The sequence below is a fragment of the Pelmatolapia mariae genome, linkage group LG22, assembly GCF_036321145.2.
Source record: "Pelmatolapia mariae isolate MD_Pm_ZW linkage group LG22, Pm_UMD_F_2, whole genome shotgun sequence".
NCBI lineage: Eukaryota > Metazoa > Chordata > Actinopteri > Cichliformes > Cichlidae > Pelmatolapia > Pelmatolapia mariae.
Genome location: NC_086245.2, coordinates 33,599,228 through 33,615,818, shown reverse-complemented (window position 1 = coordinate 33,615,818; position 16,591 = coordinate 33,599,228). Strand labels below are relative to the sequence as shown.

At 40.9% G+C, this 16,591-nt stretch overlaps 1 protein-coding gene across 1 annotated transcript in view; it reads left to right on the top strand.

Moving 5' to 3' along the window:
- The window catches only part of nxph1 (neurexophilin 1), an 80,015-nt gene extending 64,066 nt beyond the window's left edge, over positions 1-15,949 (top strand). The window contains exon 2 of the mRNA XM_065471422.1: positions 13,658-15,949. Within this exon, the coding sequence (XP_065327494.1) occupies positions 13,658-14,413 (756 nt within the window). The 3' untranslated portion in view covers positions 14,414-15,949. The remainder of the gene's footprint in view (positions 1-13,657) is intronic.
- Positions 15,950-16,591: the final 642 nt, after the last annotated feature.

Sequence of the window (16,591 nt, the reverse complement as noted above, 5' to 3'; positions counted from 1 at the left end):
ACATCAGAAGCTGGCCAGGAAGCTGCTCTTTTGTAATGATCCCTGGCAAGCGATTGGTCTGCAGCGGTCCCCAACCCCTGGGCCACGGACCGCTACCGGTCGTTTGGTACCAACAAGAGTTGAGGTTCGGGTGTGAAATGTATAGTTTTCAGGGGTTTTATTGATTTTTATCATTATTTTGAATAGTTTTTATTGTTAACTCAGTTTCCCTGGGTCTTTTCCTGTGTGTTATGAATAAATCTTACTTCTTTTGGTACCTTTACAGGTTTTATTTGTTGTATTTTTCCGCAACAACTTAAAGGCCGGTCGTGAAAATATTGTCGGACATAAACCGGTCTGTGGCAAAAAAAGGTTGGGGACCGCTGGGCTACTGTGCCCAGATTAGCCAATAGACACATGCCAATTATCTTTGAATTGGCCAATAGGTGGAGGCTTAACACCTGAACAGAGCAACAGAAAAACAAAGTGCTGCGTATCATGGCATGTGACAGTCTTGCTGAAACATCCATCCTAATTTCATCTTCATCATCCTGGTAGATGGCGGCAGGTTTTGAGACAAGAATGTCTCGATACATTTTTCCATACATTCTTCCTTATATGAAGTGTGCCATTTGCAGAAAAATCGCCTAATACCATGATGTTTCCACCTCCAAACTGTTTTTGGGTCGATATGCAGTGACTTTTAAAATCCAAACACGGTGTGTATTAAGGCATCAAAACAGTTCAATTCTGGCCTCATCTGACCAGACTATATTGTCCCAGTATTTCACAAGCTTGTCTAAATGTTGATCAGCCAACTTTAAATGCACCCCCTTTTCACTTCATGTGTTCAATATTTTTTTCCTTGGTCACGCCTTATTATTACTTATAATTTATGGACATCAGTGGTTTGACTTCTTGGCATGTGTGGATTGGATGGGTTGTTACATCTAGTGAAAATTTTATGTCAATAGCACCTTTAGAAATATATTTACTTAGAAAATTGGTGACATGTTCTTTTAGTGATGTGTTCAATACCAATTTTTCCCGCAGTATAGCACTAAATCAATACAACTGTTGCCTCAAGGCTGTCATAATGCTGTCTAATACAGACCCAGGAAGCAGGCTCAGGCGAATGAATAAAGATGGAGTGTTTGGGGAGGTGGAGCCAAGTGGCTCACGCAGAATGCTCACAAGTACTCTGTGACGTAGCAGAGACAGAGTTAGTTTTTTTTACCAGGGAGGAAGTGGTGACTTGTGGAGAAAATCATGAAAAGTGGAGGTCTTGTTTGGAGTTAAAAAAAAAGTGTAGGTCGGCACTTGGGCGGCAGGCAAGTTTGATGACATTAAAGGACTATTCTATTCTATTTATAGGAGATGGTAGAGAATGGGAAGGCAGGTGGGAAGAGTGATCCTTCAGATTACCAATATTTAGGTTACCAAGGTGAGACTGGCTGGCTGCTCTCAATAGCCCAAGTTGACTAGTTTTTCTGACAACTGGTTACTAGAGACTGAGGGGGTCTGAGGCAACCTCAAGCCCTAAATACCTAGTTGAACAGTTGCAGGTGTATAAGAAGCGGAACAAACTGTAGACTCCACATGACAAAGGTGCTTTACATTGTAAGTTAAATCAATAAATTTTCTCCTATGAGAAAATGCTTTAGCAAACTTGGGAAAGAAAAAATCCCTTTTAACAAAAAGAGCTAGACTCAGGGAGGGGTGGTCATCTGCTGTGACTGGTTGGAGTAAGGTTGAGGAAGATATGACAAACAAAGGAAGAGTGGAAGAGAACTAGAGATTAATAATAACTAGTGATTAAATGCAGAGTGGTGTATAAACAGTGTGTGAAAAAAAAGGGTGAATGAAGAATAAATCATCATCATGGGAAGCCCCCAGCAACCTTGACCTATTACAGTGTAACTAAGGGGGAATTCAGTGACACCTGATCCAACCCTAACTATATTCTTTGTCAAAAAGGAAATTATTAAGCCTAATCTTAAAAGCAGAGAGAGTTTCTGTCCCTGAATTTCAACTAGGAGCTGCTTCCATAGAAGAGGGGCCTGAAAGCTGAAGACTCTGCCTCTCATTCTATTTTTAAATACTGTAATAAGGTAGTATGAGGTTTTTAAGATAAGATAGAGAATAAATCATAAATGCCACAGCCTAAGAGAGTATTGTTGCTTACCATGTCCATATCCATTTAAGACTACAGAGTTCACCGTACTGAAATGGCCTTCACAGTCAGCAGATCTCAATCTGAGTGAGCACCTCTCAGATGTGGTGGAATGGGAAATTCACATTATACTGGAGCAACTCTGTGATGCCACCATATGAATATAGACCAAAATCTCTGTTGTTTCCGGCATCTTATTGAATCTATGAAATTAAAGATTAAATGAGTTCTGAAGGCAAAAGGAAATCCAGTCTGGTACTAGGAATTGTATCTAATAAAGGGGCTAGTGAGTATAGCTAATTGTATCAAAATAACATTAAAATCTATCCAACTAACTATATTCCACTTTTAGACCAAACTGTTCATTATAAATATTAACAGTGTTGGTCAAGTTACTTGAAAAAAGTAATTAGTTACTGATTACTTCTCCAAAAAAGTAATCCTGTTACTTTACTGATTACTTATTTTCAAAAGTAATTAGTTACTTTTCAAAAACATGATACACAATGCGTGATAAACCAATAGACCTTTTGGCCCAATTCTATTTTTTTGCATAATCCATCATATAAAAGTGAATCAAATTGAAAAGTGTCTTTTTAAAAATTGGTTTATTACTTTTAATCTTAACTTTATAAACATTGCATCAAAAAAAATTAAATTCAACAGTCTTTGACTTTAATAAATTTGTTTAACATTTAAACATATTTCTGCACATTACACCATATTTTAAGAAAATAAAGGCTTAAAACAATAACATAAAATTATTTTTTGTGTACACACACACACACACACACCCTTTCACATAAATATAGCAAAAAAATAAAGAAATAAAATATATAAAATTAACAATAACATCTTTTAACAGTTGGTAAACTGCAGAGAGGAGTAATAATGAGATTACCAAAACAGAAAATGCTATTGCATGCTACATTTAGGTTGTTAATCCAGTCTCATTTTGTGGCAACCCTGAAAAAGACCTATGTTTTATTGTTTTCTTTTGGACTGAAACAGTGGTTATTTCGCATCAGCAGAAGCTTCTCAAACCTTCTATCAGATAGTCTGTTCCTGTTCTTCTGTCTTAAATACGTTTAGCTTCAGGATATTATTTTCTGAGCACCAACGGGACAAATTCTCTACGTCTGCCCGGTATGCTGTCTCATCTCCATCATAGATGAGCTCAACTATTGTTGTGCCATTGGCATACTTGACATGTTCGTTTGGTGGGTTGGTGTAAAGTCATAGGTGTACAGGGCATGCAATAGTGGACTGAGAATGCAGGAAGTCCTTGATGCAGGAGCAGGTGGCAGGGGGGAATGTGGAGGTGGCCACATTTGCTGGTAAGGAAGTCTGGTATTATGGTGTTGGATGCTGAGCTGTAGTCCACGAAGGGGATCCTCACATACCTCTTCTTCTTCTCTAAAATGCAGGGACCACATACCCACTGGACAAAACAAACAATAAGAAATATTTTGAGAAACACGAAGTTAGAGACAGCAGCAACCTTAATTGTCTTCCAGGGAATAGAGCAGGCAACACTGAAGAAACCCTGAAATTGCTGACTAAGGATAAACAAACTCTCATTTCTAGAAATCTGGACAAATTTATTAAACCTTCAAAAATATGACTATAGTTGGGACCAGGAAACAGAACTTTGAAATATTAAACATTAGGTGTCACGGTGTACAAGGTGGACTCGGTGGCGTAGGCAGGGGCTGAAGGAGACCAGAGGATGGCTGATTAACACCTTAATTCTGAGCGCAGACTGGACAGGCCGCTATGTACTCACGGACATCCTTGATGAGGGAGGGCCACCAAGCGAAGCGCTGAAGGAGTGAGACAGTGCGGTGGACCCCCGGGTGGCAGGTGAATTTTGCTGTGTGTGCCCAATGTATCACCTGTGACCGGACAGAGGAGGGCACAAAGAGTAGTCCAGGAGGACCCGTTCCTGGGTCTAGTTCTGTTCGTTGGGCCTCCCTAATGGCTGATTTCACCTCCCACGTCAAGACCCCAATGACACACGAGGGGGGAATGATGGGAGAGTCTCCTCGGAGGCAGTGAATTGACGAGAGAGAGTGTCGGGTTTGGTGTTGCGGGAACCTGGCCTGTAGGTTATGGTAAACTGAAACCTCGTGAAAAACAGGGCCCACCTAGCCTGGCGGGCATTTAGCCGCTTTGCTGACCGGATATATTCAAAATTTTTATGGTCTGTCCAAACTACAAATGGCTGGGCAGCACCCTCCAGCCAGTGACGCCATTCCTCTAGGGCGAGCTTAATGGCTAATAGTTCTCTGTCCCCAACGTCATAATTTTGTTCAGCAGGTGAGAGACGGCGAGAGTAGAAGGCACAGGGATGGAGCTTACCCTTCTGTTCCTGGGATAGAATGGCCCCCACCCCTGTGTCCGAGGCATCCACCTCCACGACAAACTGCAGGCCGAGGTCAGGTTGAACCAGGATGGGTGCGGAGGAGAAACGATCCTTCAGGAGGCTGAAAGCCTTTTGTGCTGACTCCTCCCAGCAGAAGGGAACCTTAGGAGATGTGAGACAAGTTAGTGGGAGAGCAAGCTTACTGTAGTCACAGATGAAAAGTCTGTAGAAATTAGCAAAACCCAGGAAACTTTGGAGTTCCTTACGGTTTGTCGGGACGGGCCAATTAATGACCGCTTGGACCTTAGCTGGGTCGGGCCTGAGGTTACCCTGTTCAGTGATGTAGCCCAGAAATGAAACAGTGGTCACATGAAATTCACACTTCTCACCTTTCACGAAGAGACGGTTCTCGAGAAGACGTTGCAAAACCAGCCGGACGTGGCGTTCATGTTCAGAGACGGAGCGTGAAAAGATGAGAATGTCGTCAAGGTAGGAGAACACAAAGTGGTTAAGGAAGTCTCGGAGCACGTCGTTGACAAAGGCCTGGAACACGGCTGGGGCATTGGTTAGACCAAACGGCATAACGAGGTATTCAAAATGGCCTAAGGGTGTGTTAAAGGCCGTTTTCCATTCGTCCCCCTCCCGTATCCTAACCAGATGGTACGCGTTACGCAGATCCAGCTTAGTAAAAACTGTGGCACCTTGGAGCAGTTCATAGGCTGATGTTAGTAGTGGTAGTGGGTATTTGTTTTTGATGGTAATATTGTTGAGGCCTCGATAATCAATGCACGGCCGTAAGCTCTTGTCCTTCTTAGCAACAAAAAAGAACCCCGCCGCACCAGGGGATGATGACGGGCGAATCAGACCTGCGGCGAGCGACTCATTAATGTACTTCTCCATGCTGTCCCGTTCAGGCTGTGAGAGACTGTATAATCGGCTGGTAGGAAGTGGGGCGCCTGGGAGAAGATCAATTCCGCAGTCGTACGGACGGTGAGGGGGAAGAAAATGTGCTCTATCTTTACAAAACACCTGCTTAAGATCGTGATAGACTGAGGGCACAGACGAGAGATCGGGTGACTCAGATGGTGGGGGGTTACTCAGAGGGTTCGCGGGTGGAGTTGCGGCTCTTAGACAAGACATATGACATTCCTCTCCCCACCCCAGAATGCTTTCCTTCCTCCAATCCAGGACTGGGTTGTGTAACCAGGGGAACCCTAAGACTAGTGGTGTGAGAGGAGCCTTAAACACAAACAACTGCAACATCTCAGAATGATTACCAGAGAGGGTTAATGATATTGGCTCCGTAATATGGGTGATATCCGGGAGACGCTGCCCACTGAGGGCGGTAACTTGGAGTGAGTGAGGCAGCGGTTTAGTGTTTAATTTTAATTCTTGAGCGAGGGACTCGTCAATGAAATTCTGCTCGGCACCTGAATCAATTAGTGCGTGGAGTGGATGAGAAACCGAACGGACCGTTAGCTTAGCCGCAAGCATCAAGCGAGGAGGAGATTGTGAACAGGAAACCTTGCCCACCCGTACTCTCCCCTCTACTGGCGGGCACGGTCTTTTGGCTGGTCATATGGCCCTTACGGCCGCAGTAGAAGCACTCACCGGCTCTCCAAGGCCGTTGTCGCTCTTCCGGCGTTAATCTATTTGCATGGGTTGCTCACCCTCGTCTTCATAATTCCTGTCCCGTCCTCCCATTCCACTTGCCGTACCTCCACTGGAGGCCATCTCCTCTCGTCCTAGAGGCTTCTGGGAGTTGTAGTCTCTAGCGCCGCGACGCGCTCGCATGTTTTCATCCACCTTCACACACAGGGTCATAACATCAGAAAGAGTCACAGGCAATTCCCTCATAACTAGCTCCCTTTTTAGCTCGTCACACAGGTTATTCAGCAGAGTACTTATCAGTGCCGACTGCCCCCACCGGGTCTCCTCTGCCAGAGTCCAAAACTCAATCGAGTAGTCGGCCGTGCTCCGTCTTCCCTGCTTTAAATTAAGCAGTCGGTGAGCCGCCCCCTTCGGCCCCGGTGCCTCTCTCAAAGACATTTTTAAACTTAGCGAGAAAATCAGCATAGGTTATTTCGGGGTCCGTTCTTAATACAGCCTGCACCCAATTTAATGCTTGACCACGTAACAACTGAACGAAAAAAGCAATCTTAGCTTCATCGGTCTTATAAGTCCTCCATAGCTGTTTGAACTGCAATGTCACTTGTGTTAAAAAACCCGCAGTCTTGCAGAACTCACCCGAGAATGGCTCCGGTACGGGCAGCGACCGCTCCGGAGGCTCCACATGGGCAGGCGTTGGAGGAGCGGCGGGTCCGGGCGCAGAGGGCTCATGAGCCGGTAACTGTGGAGCGACAGGTGGAGAAGGAGTGGGCGGGCTTACCAGCGGTATCTGTTGAGCGATGACTTGAGTTAGTGCTGTCAGCTGCTGATTAATGTTCAGTAACATTTGTTCGTGGCGATCCAAGATAGCTTCCGTGGAGACGACCGGCTGCTGGGTGGGGGCTGAGTCCGCTGAGTCCATGATGTGGCTGGATCGTTATTGTCACGGTGTACAAGGTGGACTCACGCGCTGGACTCCGGGGATGATGCACACAAGAGAATTTATTAAAGAACAAAGTCCAATGAGTGTATATACAAAAGATGCGGGGCAGTGCTATTTACAAAAGGTGAGAGGGGCAGGGCTCCGGGGGAAATCCAGGGGAACACACGCGTCTCTCTCCACACAACCCAAACACGAATCTACTCGCACACTCGTCGACCAGGGAAACAGTCCAGGGAGTCTGCACACAAGGAAACGCTTGTTAGATTCCAAACACACACTGCATGGGAAAACACTTGCTTAGACGCTCGACTTTCACTGACGCAATTCTCACAACGATCCAGCGAAGAACAGCCGTTGCTTCCTGGCTTAAATACCATCCACACTGATGAGGCACTATCCCCGAGGGCGTGGGTGGGCCAAGGGCGTGAACCCATAATGAGTTCTGCCCTGGCGAGAGAGAGAGAGAGCGAACTAGAGAGAAAGAGAGAGAGACAGCTGATCAGCGACCAGCTGAACCTCCAGGCTGTGACAGTAGGTCTCTGTCCCTGTTGGTAAATTATTTCATATTTCATTCATTTCATGATCAACATACTGATTTAATTTTCCTTACAAAAACAGCAGGTTATACCAACTGTCAGAATCCTTGAAATCCAATCTGGGTAGGGGTCATGGCAGCAATCTCACACTTTAGATTATTAATCAACTATAGATCAACTATAGACCCAGACAAGGTTTTAACTGATTTGAAGAGACTATTTCTTAGCCTTGCCCACCTTACTCAAGAGTTTCTTTGAGATTTCTCAGACTTTTTTTAATCTGATTTTGGGCTCAATTCAGATAACAATAATTATAGAACGTGATTTTAACATCCTCATAGCCTCTACATGGCATATGATCTATTAGACTCATCTGGCTTCTTTCAAAGTATAAAACAGCCCACCCACAACTTTAATCACACTCTGGATCTCATTCTGACATATGGCATAGAGACTGAACATTTAGCAAGTTTTCCCTGAAAAGACACATTTTTCTGATCGAAATAACATTTACGTTTACAATAATTGTCACTGTAACTTTGTACTGTCCACTTTCTGCTTTGACACAACAGATTTCCCACGTGTGGGACTAATAAAGGTTAATCTAATCTAATCTAATCTAATCTCATAACCCATAAACTGGAGAGGAAATAGTTTCTCACTAATTTAAAAGCTCTTCATTTAGCCGTGAGAAAGAATTTGTTTAGCCTTGAATTAGAGCCACGCCTTCCTGTCCAATGTCAGTGTCAGACCTCTTAAATGTATTTCTGGAAGAATTGTCAGAATTTCCCATAAACACACTCCTAAACCTTGTGGAAAGCCTTCCCAAAAGAGTTGCTATAGCTGCAAAGGATGTGCCGACATATTAAACCCTATGAAGTGATACGTAGATTGCAAGACTAGTAAACAGCTATACCAATGCCAAATGTCTCCAGTTGTTCCGAGTTCCCTCTGACTGTCTCCTTGGTGCATTTAAACCCCTGTTCCTCCCTGTCCTCATCATCTGTTGTCTTCATCTCCGTTATCGGTCATCATAATTTTACCCTCTCTGTGCAAGTCTGCAACTTTCTTTATTAAATCATAAGATTCTTAAATTCATCAAGTCTCTCTGCCTGGGTCCTCGTCACAAAACATGACATCACTGTTTTGTACATTTTAACACAATTTAATCCCACATTTGTGAAAGAAAAGCAAAATACTTTTTTAAAAGTCTGTAACATCATCAAATCTGATAAAGGTTATTTAAATGCTGCAAAAGAAGAATGGATTGGAATAAAAAAAATAAATACATATCCTAACCATAATTACTGGGGGAAAATGATGAATGATGCTCATAGTGAGTAAGAAGTAAACTGAGTGCATTTTTTGGACAGAGATTCATTTTTAATGTGTATGTATAATACAATACAGATACATAAAAATACACTCCAAAAATAGAAAGGTCCTTGAAATGTACAAATGTACAAAATATTGATAAAAAAAATTATAAAAATGGAGGCAACTTTGCCTATGGTACAATGTATGAAAAGATCTTTACTGCAGATACTACTATGGCTCTGCAGATTTTTTTTCTTTTATTTTAACCTATGTCGCCTCACCTTGAGGTTGGCAAATCACTTTTGGTGGTCAACTCTCTCAAGCAGTTTAACAGTTTCTGTTTTGCCTGTCACTATTCCCTGTCTGCTTCCTTACCTGGTTCTTCCTGACCTTGTACTTTCTCCTCACGTTCTCCTTTCCTCTCTCCCTCTTTGGACTGACAATCCTACACAAATAGATTATATTCAATTAGATGAAAAAATTACATTAATATGAAAAAAAAATACTATTAAGATCACTAATAAAAAAGTCCTCTCTCAGTGTACTTTCAAACAAAAGGCAAATAACCAAACCACATGTACATCTAATAAAAGATATAAATATTGAAACACTGATCCAACATTATCCTTTATTGACGGATCATTTGTTCTTACACTTTTACCTGAATGTTGCTCCTGGGTTTAATATCGGCACATATGATAAAATAAGCAGCTTCTCTCATTCCATTTCAAACAGGACAGTGGTAACAACAGTAGGCTATGGATAATTTTAAGTTTTAGATTTTAAATAGGCTATATAAATTTCAATGGGAGCAACAGGACGGTCAAATGTCACTGATTTTACTACAGAGCAGGACGGATTGTAGGGTAGCAAACATCGTCGGAAAACACGCTTTTAACACTGCAGGTTACCTGGGTGTAATGTTTTTCAGCCAAAAAGAAACATGGTCTGACTCCTACCGAACTATATAAAGAGTAACTGAAGGTTAAATGCAGCTAATATGTCCTGTTTTAAGTCAGGCACTCACACCTCCGCTCCACTGCGTCTCAGCCACCATCACTGAATGTAGTGTAAAGCGCTTTGGGGTCCATAGGGACTAAGTAAAGCGCTATATAAAAAACAGGCCATTTACCATTTACCATCGCTCTGGCAGAAAGGGCGCTAGAGCCAGAGTAGGGGAGAGGCGAGCTGGAACAAACCATTTTGGGAGGGGGGGAGGGTTATCTATACTTTTGTTGTTAAAATGTTACGTCTCAATTAAGTACTGTATGCTTTTTATATTTTTAGTAGTGTGTCACATAAACAGCAAATATTGTCAAAAAAAGTGAGAAATCTTTGGGAGGTGCTTTGATTAATTTTGATTCATTGGGCTAAAATCGCCCCTGGTGAGATGGTATTTACTAAGTTAGATCTGGAAACAATGAATGTCTTTTCAAAGCTAGGACTTTTTGGGTCTCTTTTTACTCCAAGCTTTGCTTTTATCTTGATTATTTTCAATTTGGTATGATATGCAACAATTTTCATCTTGTAAGCAGGCAGAAAAAACAAACAAACAGAGGAGGACGATCTCTTCATGTTTTTAAGTTTGCATTAACTATTCATTTTTTGTGGGTAAAAGTTAATTAATGACTATTATTTTTGTATCTTATAAGAATTAAATGATGATCCTTGCTTGCATGTCTGAATAAAAGAGGGGAAAAGACTCAAAGGACTCAAGAAGTGCTGGTCTTCAGCGTTTCATGTCACTCTATTTAAAAGAATATTGATACTATTACAGTTTTAGAACCTTTAGAAGCTGAAAAAGGTATTTAGAGGAACACATGACTGGCTGATTCTAACAATTTTGTAATAATTGCTACTGCCGTTAATTCAAGGTAACATTAGGGTTAAATTACAGCTCTGTCCAATAAAAATGTAATTTCCATACAATTAAACTACATGCACATTTACACTAAGATACCTTTCTGTAAAAGTATCTAAACTCTTCAGGATATTTTCTGGGCACTTATTTATTTTTATTGTTTGCATATTTGTCAAACTTACATGTTTCAGATCATCAAACAAATCTGAAATTAGACAAAGACAAGTAAATACAAACCTCTGGTTTTTAATCATGATTTCACTTATTGAGTGGAAAAAAACTTCCAAACCTACCTGGCCCTATGTCAAAAGTAACTGTTCCCTAAACTTAACCACTGGTTATCCAACACTTTGCAGCAAAAACTACAATCAACTGCTTGATGAAGAAGATGATTGTGATTGTGATCGTCGATAATGAATCTTTTGCATTGCTGTGGAGGAATTTTGCCCCTTCGTTGCAGAATTGCTTTAATTCAGCCACATTGTAGGATTTTAAACAAACATTATTGGCATAACCATAACTTTCTTCAATAGTAAGATCCTGAATATTATTTATTAATTACTTACTACTTATTTTGTGGGGTCTTTACCTTACAGCATAAAGCACCATGAAGTGACTGTTGTTTTGATTTGGCATTAATTAAATAAAATTCAATTAAATTGTTATTGCGTTAAAGAGAGTTGAATTGAATGAATACTATATCATCTCACAGATTCTGAAGCTGCAGGTTTCATCACTCTCTGACCAAAATTCACTGAACAAGCATAAATAAAATCTGTTTTCTGCATTATTTGCTTGCTTATTACACACCAGTCTACCGTTGTGTGCAGTGTAATTTAAACTTTTGCAAATTATACCAAATTACAAAAGGTATGTCTCTAAAAAAACCTTTCTTCAGTTTTTGATCTACTGCAGGGTTCTAATGCAAAATCGAATCCAATCAAATCGGGACCTTGTGAATCGGAATCAAATCAGTTATAGGAATCAGTGACGATACCCAGCCTAGCTGTCACCCTGTCCAGTCTTCTTGTGGCCTTAATTGGATATGTGATCAAGAAATCGGATGGATGGATGGAATAAAAGTTTCTTCCAATTGAAAAAAAGTGTCACTTTAATCATAAGCACACTTACATACACAAGTGGGTTTTAGTATGACAGCTCATTTTAAAGCAGAAGGGTTGAACAGTGTTTTCATTATCAGTTTTTAATGAATTTGGTGTTAGAATTTGGCAAATGTAACATCAGTACCACAATCTAAACAAAACAGTTTTAATAAAATATACAAATGTCAACCTCAAGTCATTAGAAAAAGAGAGAGGATCACCAAATTATTTACCTGGAGTGACTTGGCTGATTAAAGACAGACTTTGTACCTCAATTTCTCAATGTAATTTATTTAGTACTATGTTAGATATGATCTCAGACTATAGTACATGTTAGTCATGGAAAGGCTTGAAAGAGAAGAAAAATTATTCACATTTGTCAAAAACAAACAAAAAAGATAAATCATATAAAAAAGGATTGCTAGATGTTTACTTTAAAATTAATATATAATACAGATTTAAATCTCCATCCTTCTGGCAGTCTAGGACATCTTTACGGTGCAGATGCATTCTTATTTTAACAGTATGTGTAAAACCTTCTAGATGGTTTTGTGTGATGATGAGAATACATATGCATGTAGCATCCACGCTTTATCTATAGGCTGTTGTGTCACGGGTGTAGAAAATGAAATGTGTAGCCTACTTTTAGGTTTGACAATTTAGGATTTTTTTGTTTGTTTATTTGTTTTTTAACAGCGCCAAGTTGTAAAAAGTTGCCTCAAGAAACATCATTTTGCACATTTTAAAAAACAGGGGGCATAGAAAGTATTTGCCAGTGGGACACAATCCTTGTGGTGAACTTTACACTGGGTTTCAAATCTATAGAGACGCTGTGTTTAGAGAAACTGCATCTCACCTGTTCTGATACTCCAGACACATAAGCGATCAATAAAGGTTTTTGGCTGGGCACCGTTGACCTTCTCTCCTGGATCGCTTGGAGCACCCTTAGGTGTCTTACCAGTTTTGACAAATGTCCAGCTGGGATAACCACATTTACTCATAGCCTTTTTCATATGATGTTCTTCTGCTTCCCTGGTCGCTGTATCTGTAAGGACCTTACAATGCTGTTACTGCAGCCATTCGCCAACTCTATGTGAATGGTATTCCTGTTCATTGATCAATGGCCATGACAATTTGCATATAATGTTCATGAAACTGACCCCACAGTCCACTGTTAATCAGTGGTGCCATTTTCAGTCATTAAGCAAATGTACAGTTTATCCAGGGGAACAGAATCAACTTTTTGGGGATTTCCTTACCTGCATGATTGAGCATGCATCAAAACCTTCCATGTAAACACTGCATGTCATTCCATACAGTACCATGAAGATCGATCAGCCATAAAATTAAAACATCCTGCCAAATATTTTGTATATCCCCTGAGTACTGCCAGAACAGCTCGTTGACACATCAGGCATTAGAAGCCAGGACCAGGGTGCAGGGACAGGGTGTTCTGTGGTAGAAGATCCTCTGGGTGTTGTGTTATGATGCGTATGGACTCTCTGGATGGTATGTGTCAAAGTAACATCCACATTAATACCAGGGTCCAAGGTTTTAATACAAAACATTAAATTTGAATATTTTCTTCACGTTTTCAATTTTCAAGCTTTTAATGTTGTGACTAACTGGTGTAGATATGCACCTGGGGAAAGGAATATTTTCTCATTTGCAATTTGCTCATTTCATAGATATCTAGATCCTAACGTAGCATTAAACCTCCTCATATTGATGTAAACTCTCAGCTAATAGATGTTTTTTGCTCTCTTCCCCAGGTTACAAGTGCTCATCCTTCAAAGTCAGAGATTGTCAAATCAGGAAATCTGAAATCCACGCTTAAGCATATATGGACACAAAGTAATAAGGAAATGTCCATCAGTAGGCTGCTATCACAGACTCTACAAGGCAAGGAGAACAGCACAGCTTTGGATCTTCACTATGACACTCCAGAGCCCTATTTGGAGCAGGATCTTTGGGATTGGCTGAGAAATTCCACGGACCTGCAGGACTCACGACCACGGGCTAAACGGCGGCCTATGGTCAAGACAGGAAAGTTTAAGAAGATGTTTGGCTGGGGGGACTTCCATTCAAACATTAAGACAGTTAAACTTAACCTGCTAATTACTGGTAAGATTGTAGATCATGGAAATGGCACCTTCAGTGTCTACTTTCGCCACAACTCCACAGGGCAGGGCAATGTGTCTGTTAGCTTGGTCCCTCCAACAAAGATAGTTGAGTTTGATGTGGCAGCACAGCAGTCCGTCATTGATGCCAAGGACTCAAAGTCCTTCAACTGTCGCATAGAATATGAGAAGGTTGAGAAGGGTGCCAAGAACACACTCTGCAACTTTGACCCATCCAAGACATGCTACCAAGAGCAAACTCAGAGCCATGTCTCCTGGCTTTGCTCCAAACCATTCAAAGTCATCTGCATCTTCATTTCCTTCTACAGCACCGACTACAAACTGGTGCAGAAAGTGTGTCCAGACTACAACTACCACAGTGACACTCCATACTTTCCCTCTGGCTGACATTTCCATACACTCACAAACTACATAGTGGTCGAGTGGAGAACAGACTAGGACTTCTATCCAGGCCAGAGACATTTGTATGTTAGCCCTTCTGTCCCTTAACGTGTCCATATCAGAGTGTCAGCTATGCCCAAACGATTCCCCTGTTCAATCTTCTGAAAGAGCAACTTTCAATTCTTACAAAATGTGCTAATTGTAAACTGCTTAAAAGTAACCTTGGATTACCAGTTAGAATTTTATCCCTTAATTATGATTTATTCCAGCTGAATTTTGTCGAAAGCAATGGCCTTTGGGTCATCTTGGGTTAGTACTAGTACGAATTGTTCAACTCTGCTCTTTCTTGTTGTTATTTTTACATCACACTTGTAGTCCAACTGAATGTTAATAACCTTGTTTTCTTTTAGCATATTTCAATATACAGTGTATTAACTCTTGATAGTATATGGACTGTTTGCCCCTGCTGTACCAGTTTCACTCTACGTTTTATTCTGAATAATGGAAAAAATTAGCTCCTTGTTTAAAAAGAATGAAAACTATCCTTCAAATGTTATTAGAAAAAGAGGCTGAGGATGACAACAAAGATTCAAATGTGAGTGTGATGGTGTTAGAAATGTGAGGTAGTTTAATGGGTGAGGTTACCAGGCTGGCTTCTTCTACAGTCAGTTGAGAAAACCTGTTAACAACAGACTTTCAGATAGTGTAAGATGATCAGTCCTCAGTCATCATCAGAGAGCTTTTTGCGATAACGAACTTAACCAGCTACTGAGTCAGTTAGATGACTGGCCTATATTTTGAACTGACAAAATTTCGGATTAACTGACTGATCAGTGGGTTCTTGGGGATAAGACTTGTTCATTGTCAATTAATATAGCAAATGTAATGTATTGAATTCTATATATTAGAGCTTAATTTGTATGAATGGTTTGTATTGTACATAGTTTATCCAAATTATGCTGCTTCTGTATATGCCCCATGAGCTGTGTTTTTGACCACCTCTGCTAAGTCCTCTTGAAAGTCCACTTATGCTTGTTCTTGGTTCCTCTAACACAGAAAATGATGTTGCAGCCCTAGGTGTGAATTTCATGAAAACAGAAATCATGTACAGAAGATTTAGAACTGACTAAATATAATAAAAGTATTGACTTAAATTTTCTTTACTGGGTTGGGGGAAGGTTTGGGGATGGAGATGGATTAAAGAAATCAGAAATTTTATCAATTGAATTCTGGTATGTGTGAGTTAATTAAATCAGTAATGATTTGTTGAAGGTTTGCGGCAAACCATCATACCCATCTTTGTAGGACAATGGGCTACAATGGCAAAGGAAAGTTTATTATAATAAACTGAACTGCAACAAAGTACAGGAAAAGACTCAGGTTTCACTCAAAATTCAAGCTTTCACAACATTAAGGAGATGTTACATGTTTCTCCATTATCTTGGATATCTGTGTGATGAGTCCTATCCCATCTAACACAAGGTTTGTTGCCTAAAACATGAGCAACAGTGAGAGGCACAAAAAATGTAATTTTAAATAAATTGATGGTATCTCATAAATACATATGTGTGTGCTTATTGAGGTTTGGTCACACATATATTAAACACCTCTAGAAGAACTAATAGGACTATGTCATGGCTGCTGCGTGGGTCCCAAACGCAGGACTCTGGAGATCAGCGGCACAGATGGTGCAACTCTGAAGGCCGACCGGGAGTCCATTGGTGCAAATCTCAAGGAAGCCTGTGAAGGTGAGGGAGCAGGTTCACAGGTTTGTGATCACTTGGTAGGTGGCCAGTGATGGCAACAGCAACCCTTTGTCAGAGGCCGTTGACGAAGGAACGTCGATGGAAGTGATGGGATACCTCTGGTAGCATGGCTGATGGCTGATCTTGATGGCAATTCCAGTTTTTCCTCTGGCTCAAGTGGAGCAGGCCCCACTGTCACTGGATGCTCAGGTGCTGGTTCAGATCAGATGTGGGACCCACAGGCTCAGGCTCCGGTTAAACGCCAGTAGTGGACCTTGGATTCATTGGGTGTTTCCGCCATTATCACTAGACACCCTCATCCAAGGAGGCCCTGCCAGGGTTGATCAGGCCCCGGATTGTGTCACTGGTTTATGTTAAATTATTATTTCTCTTTCTTCTGTTTAGTTTCTATAGTTTATTTTCTTCTATTTATTCACTG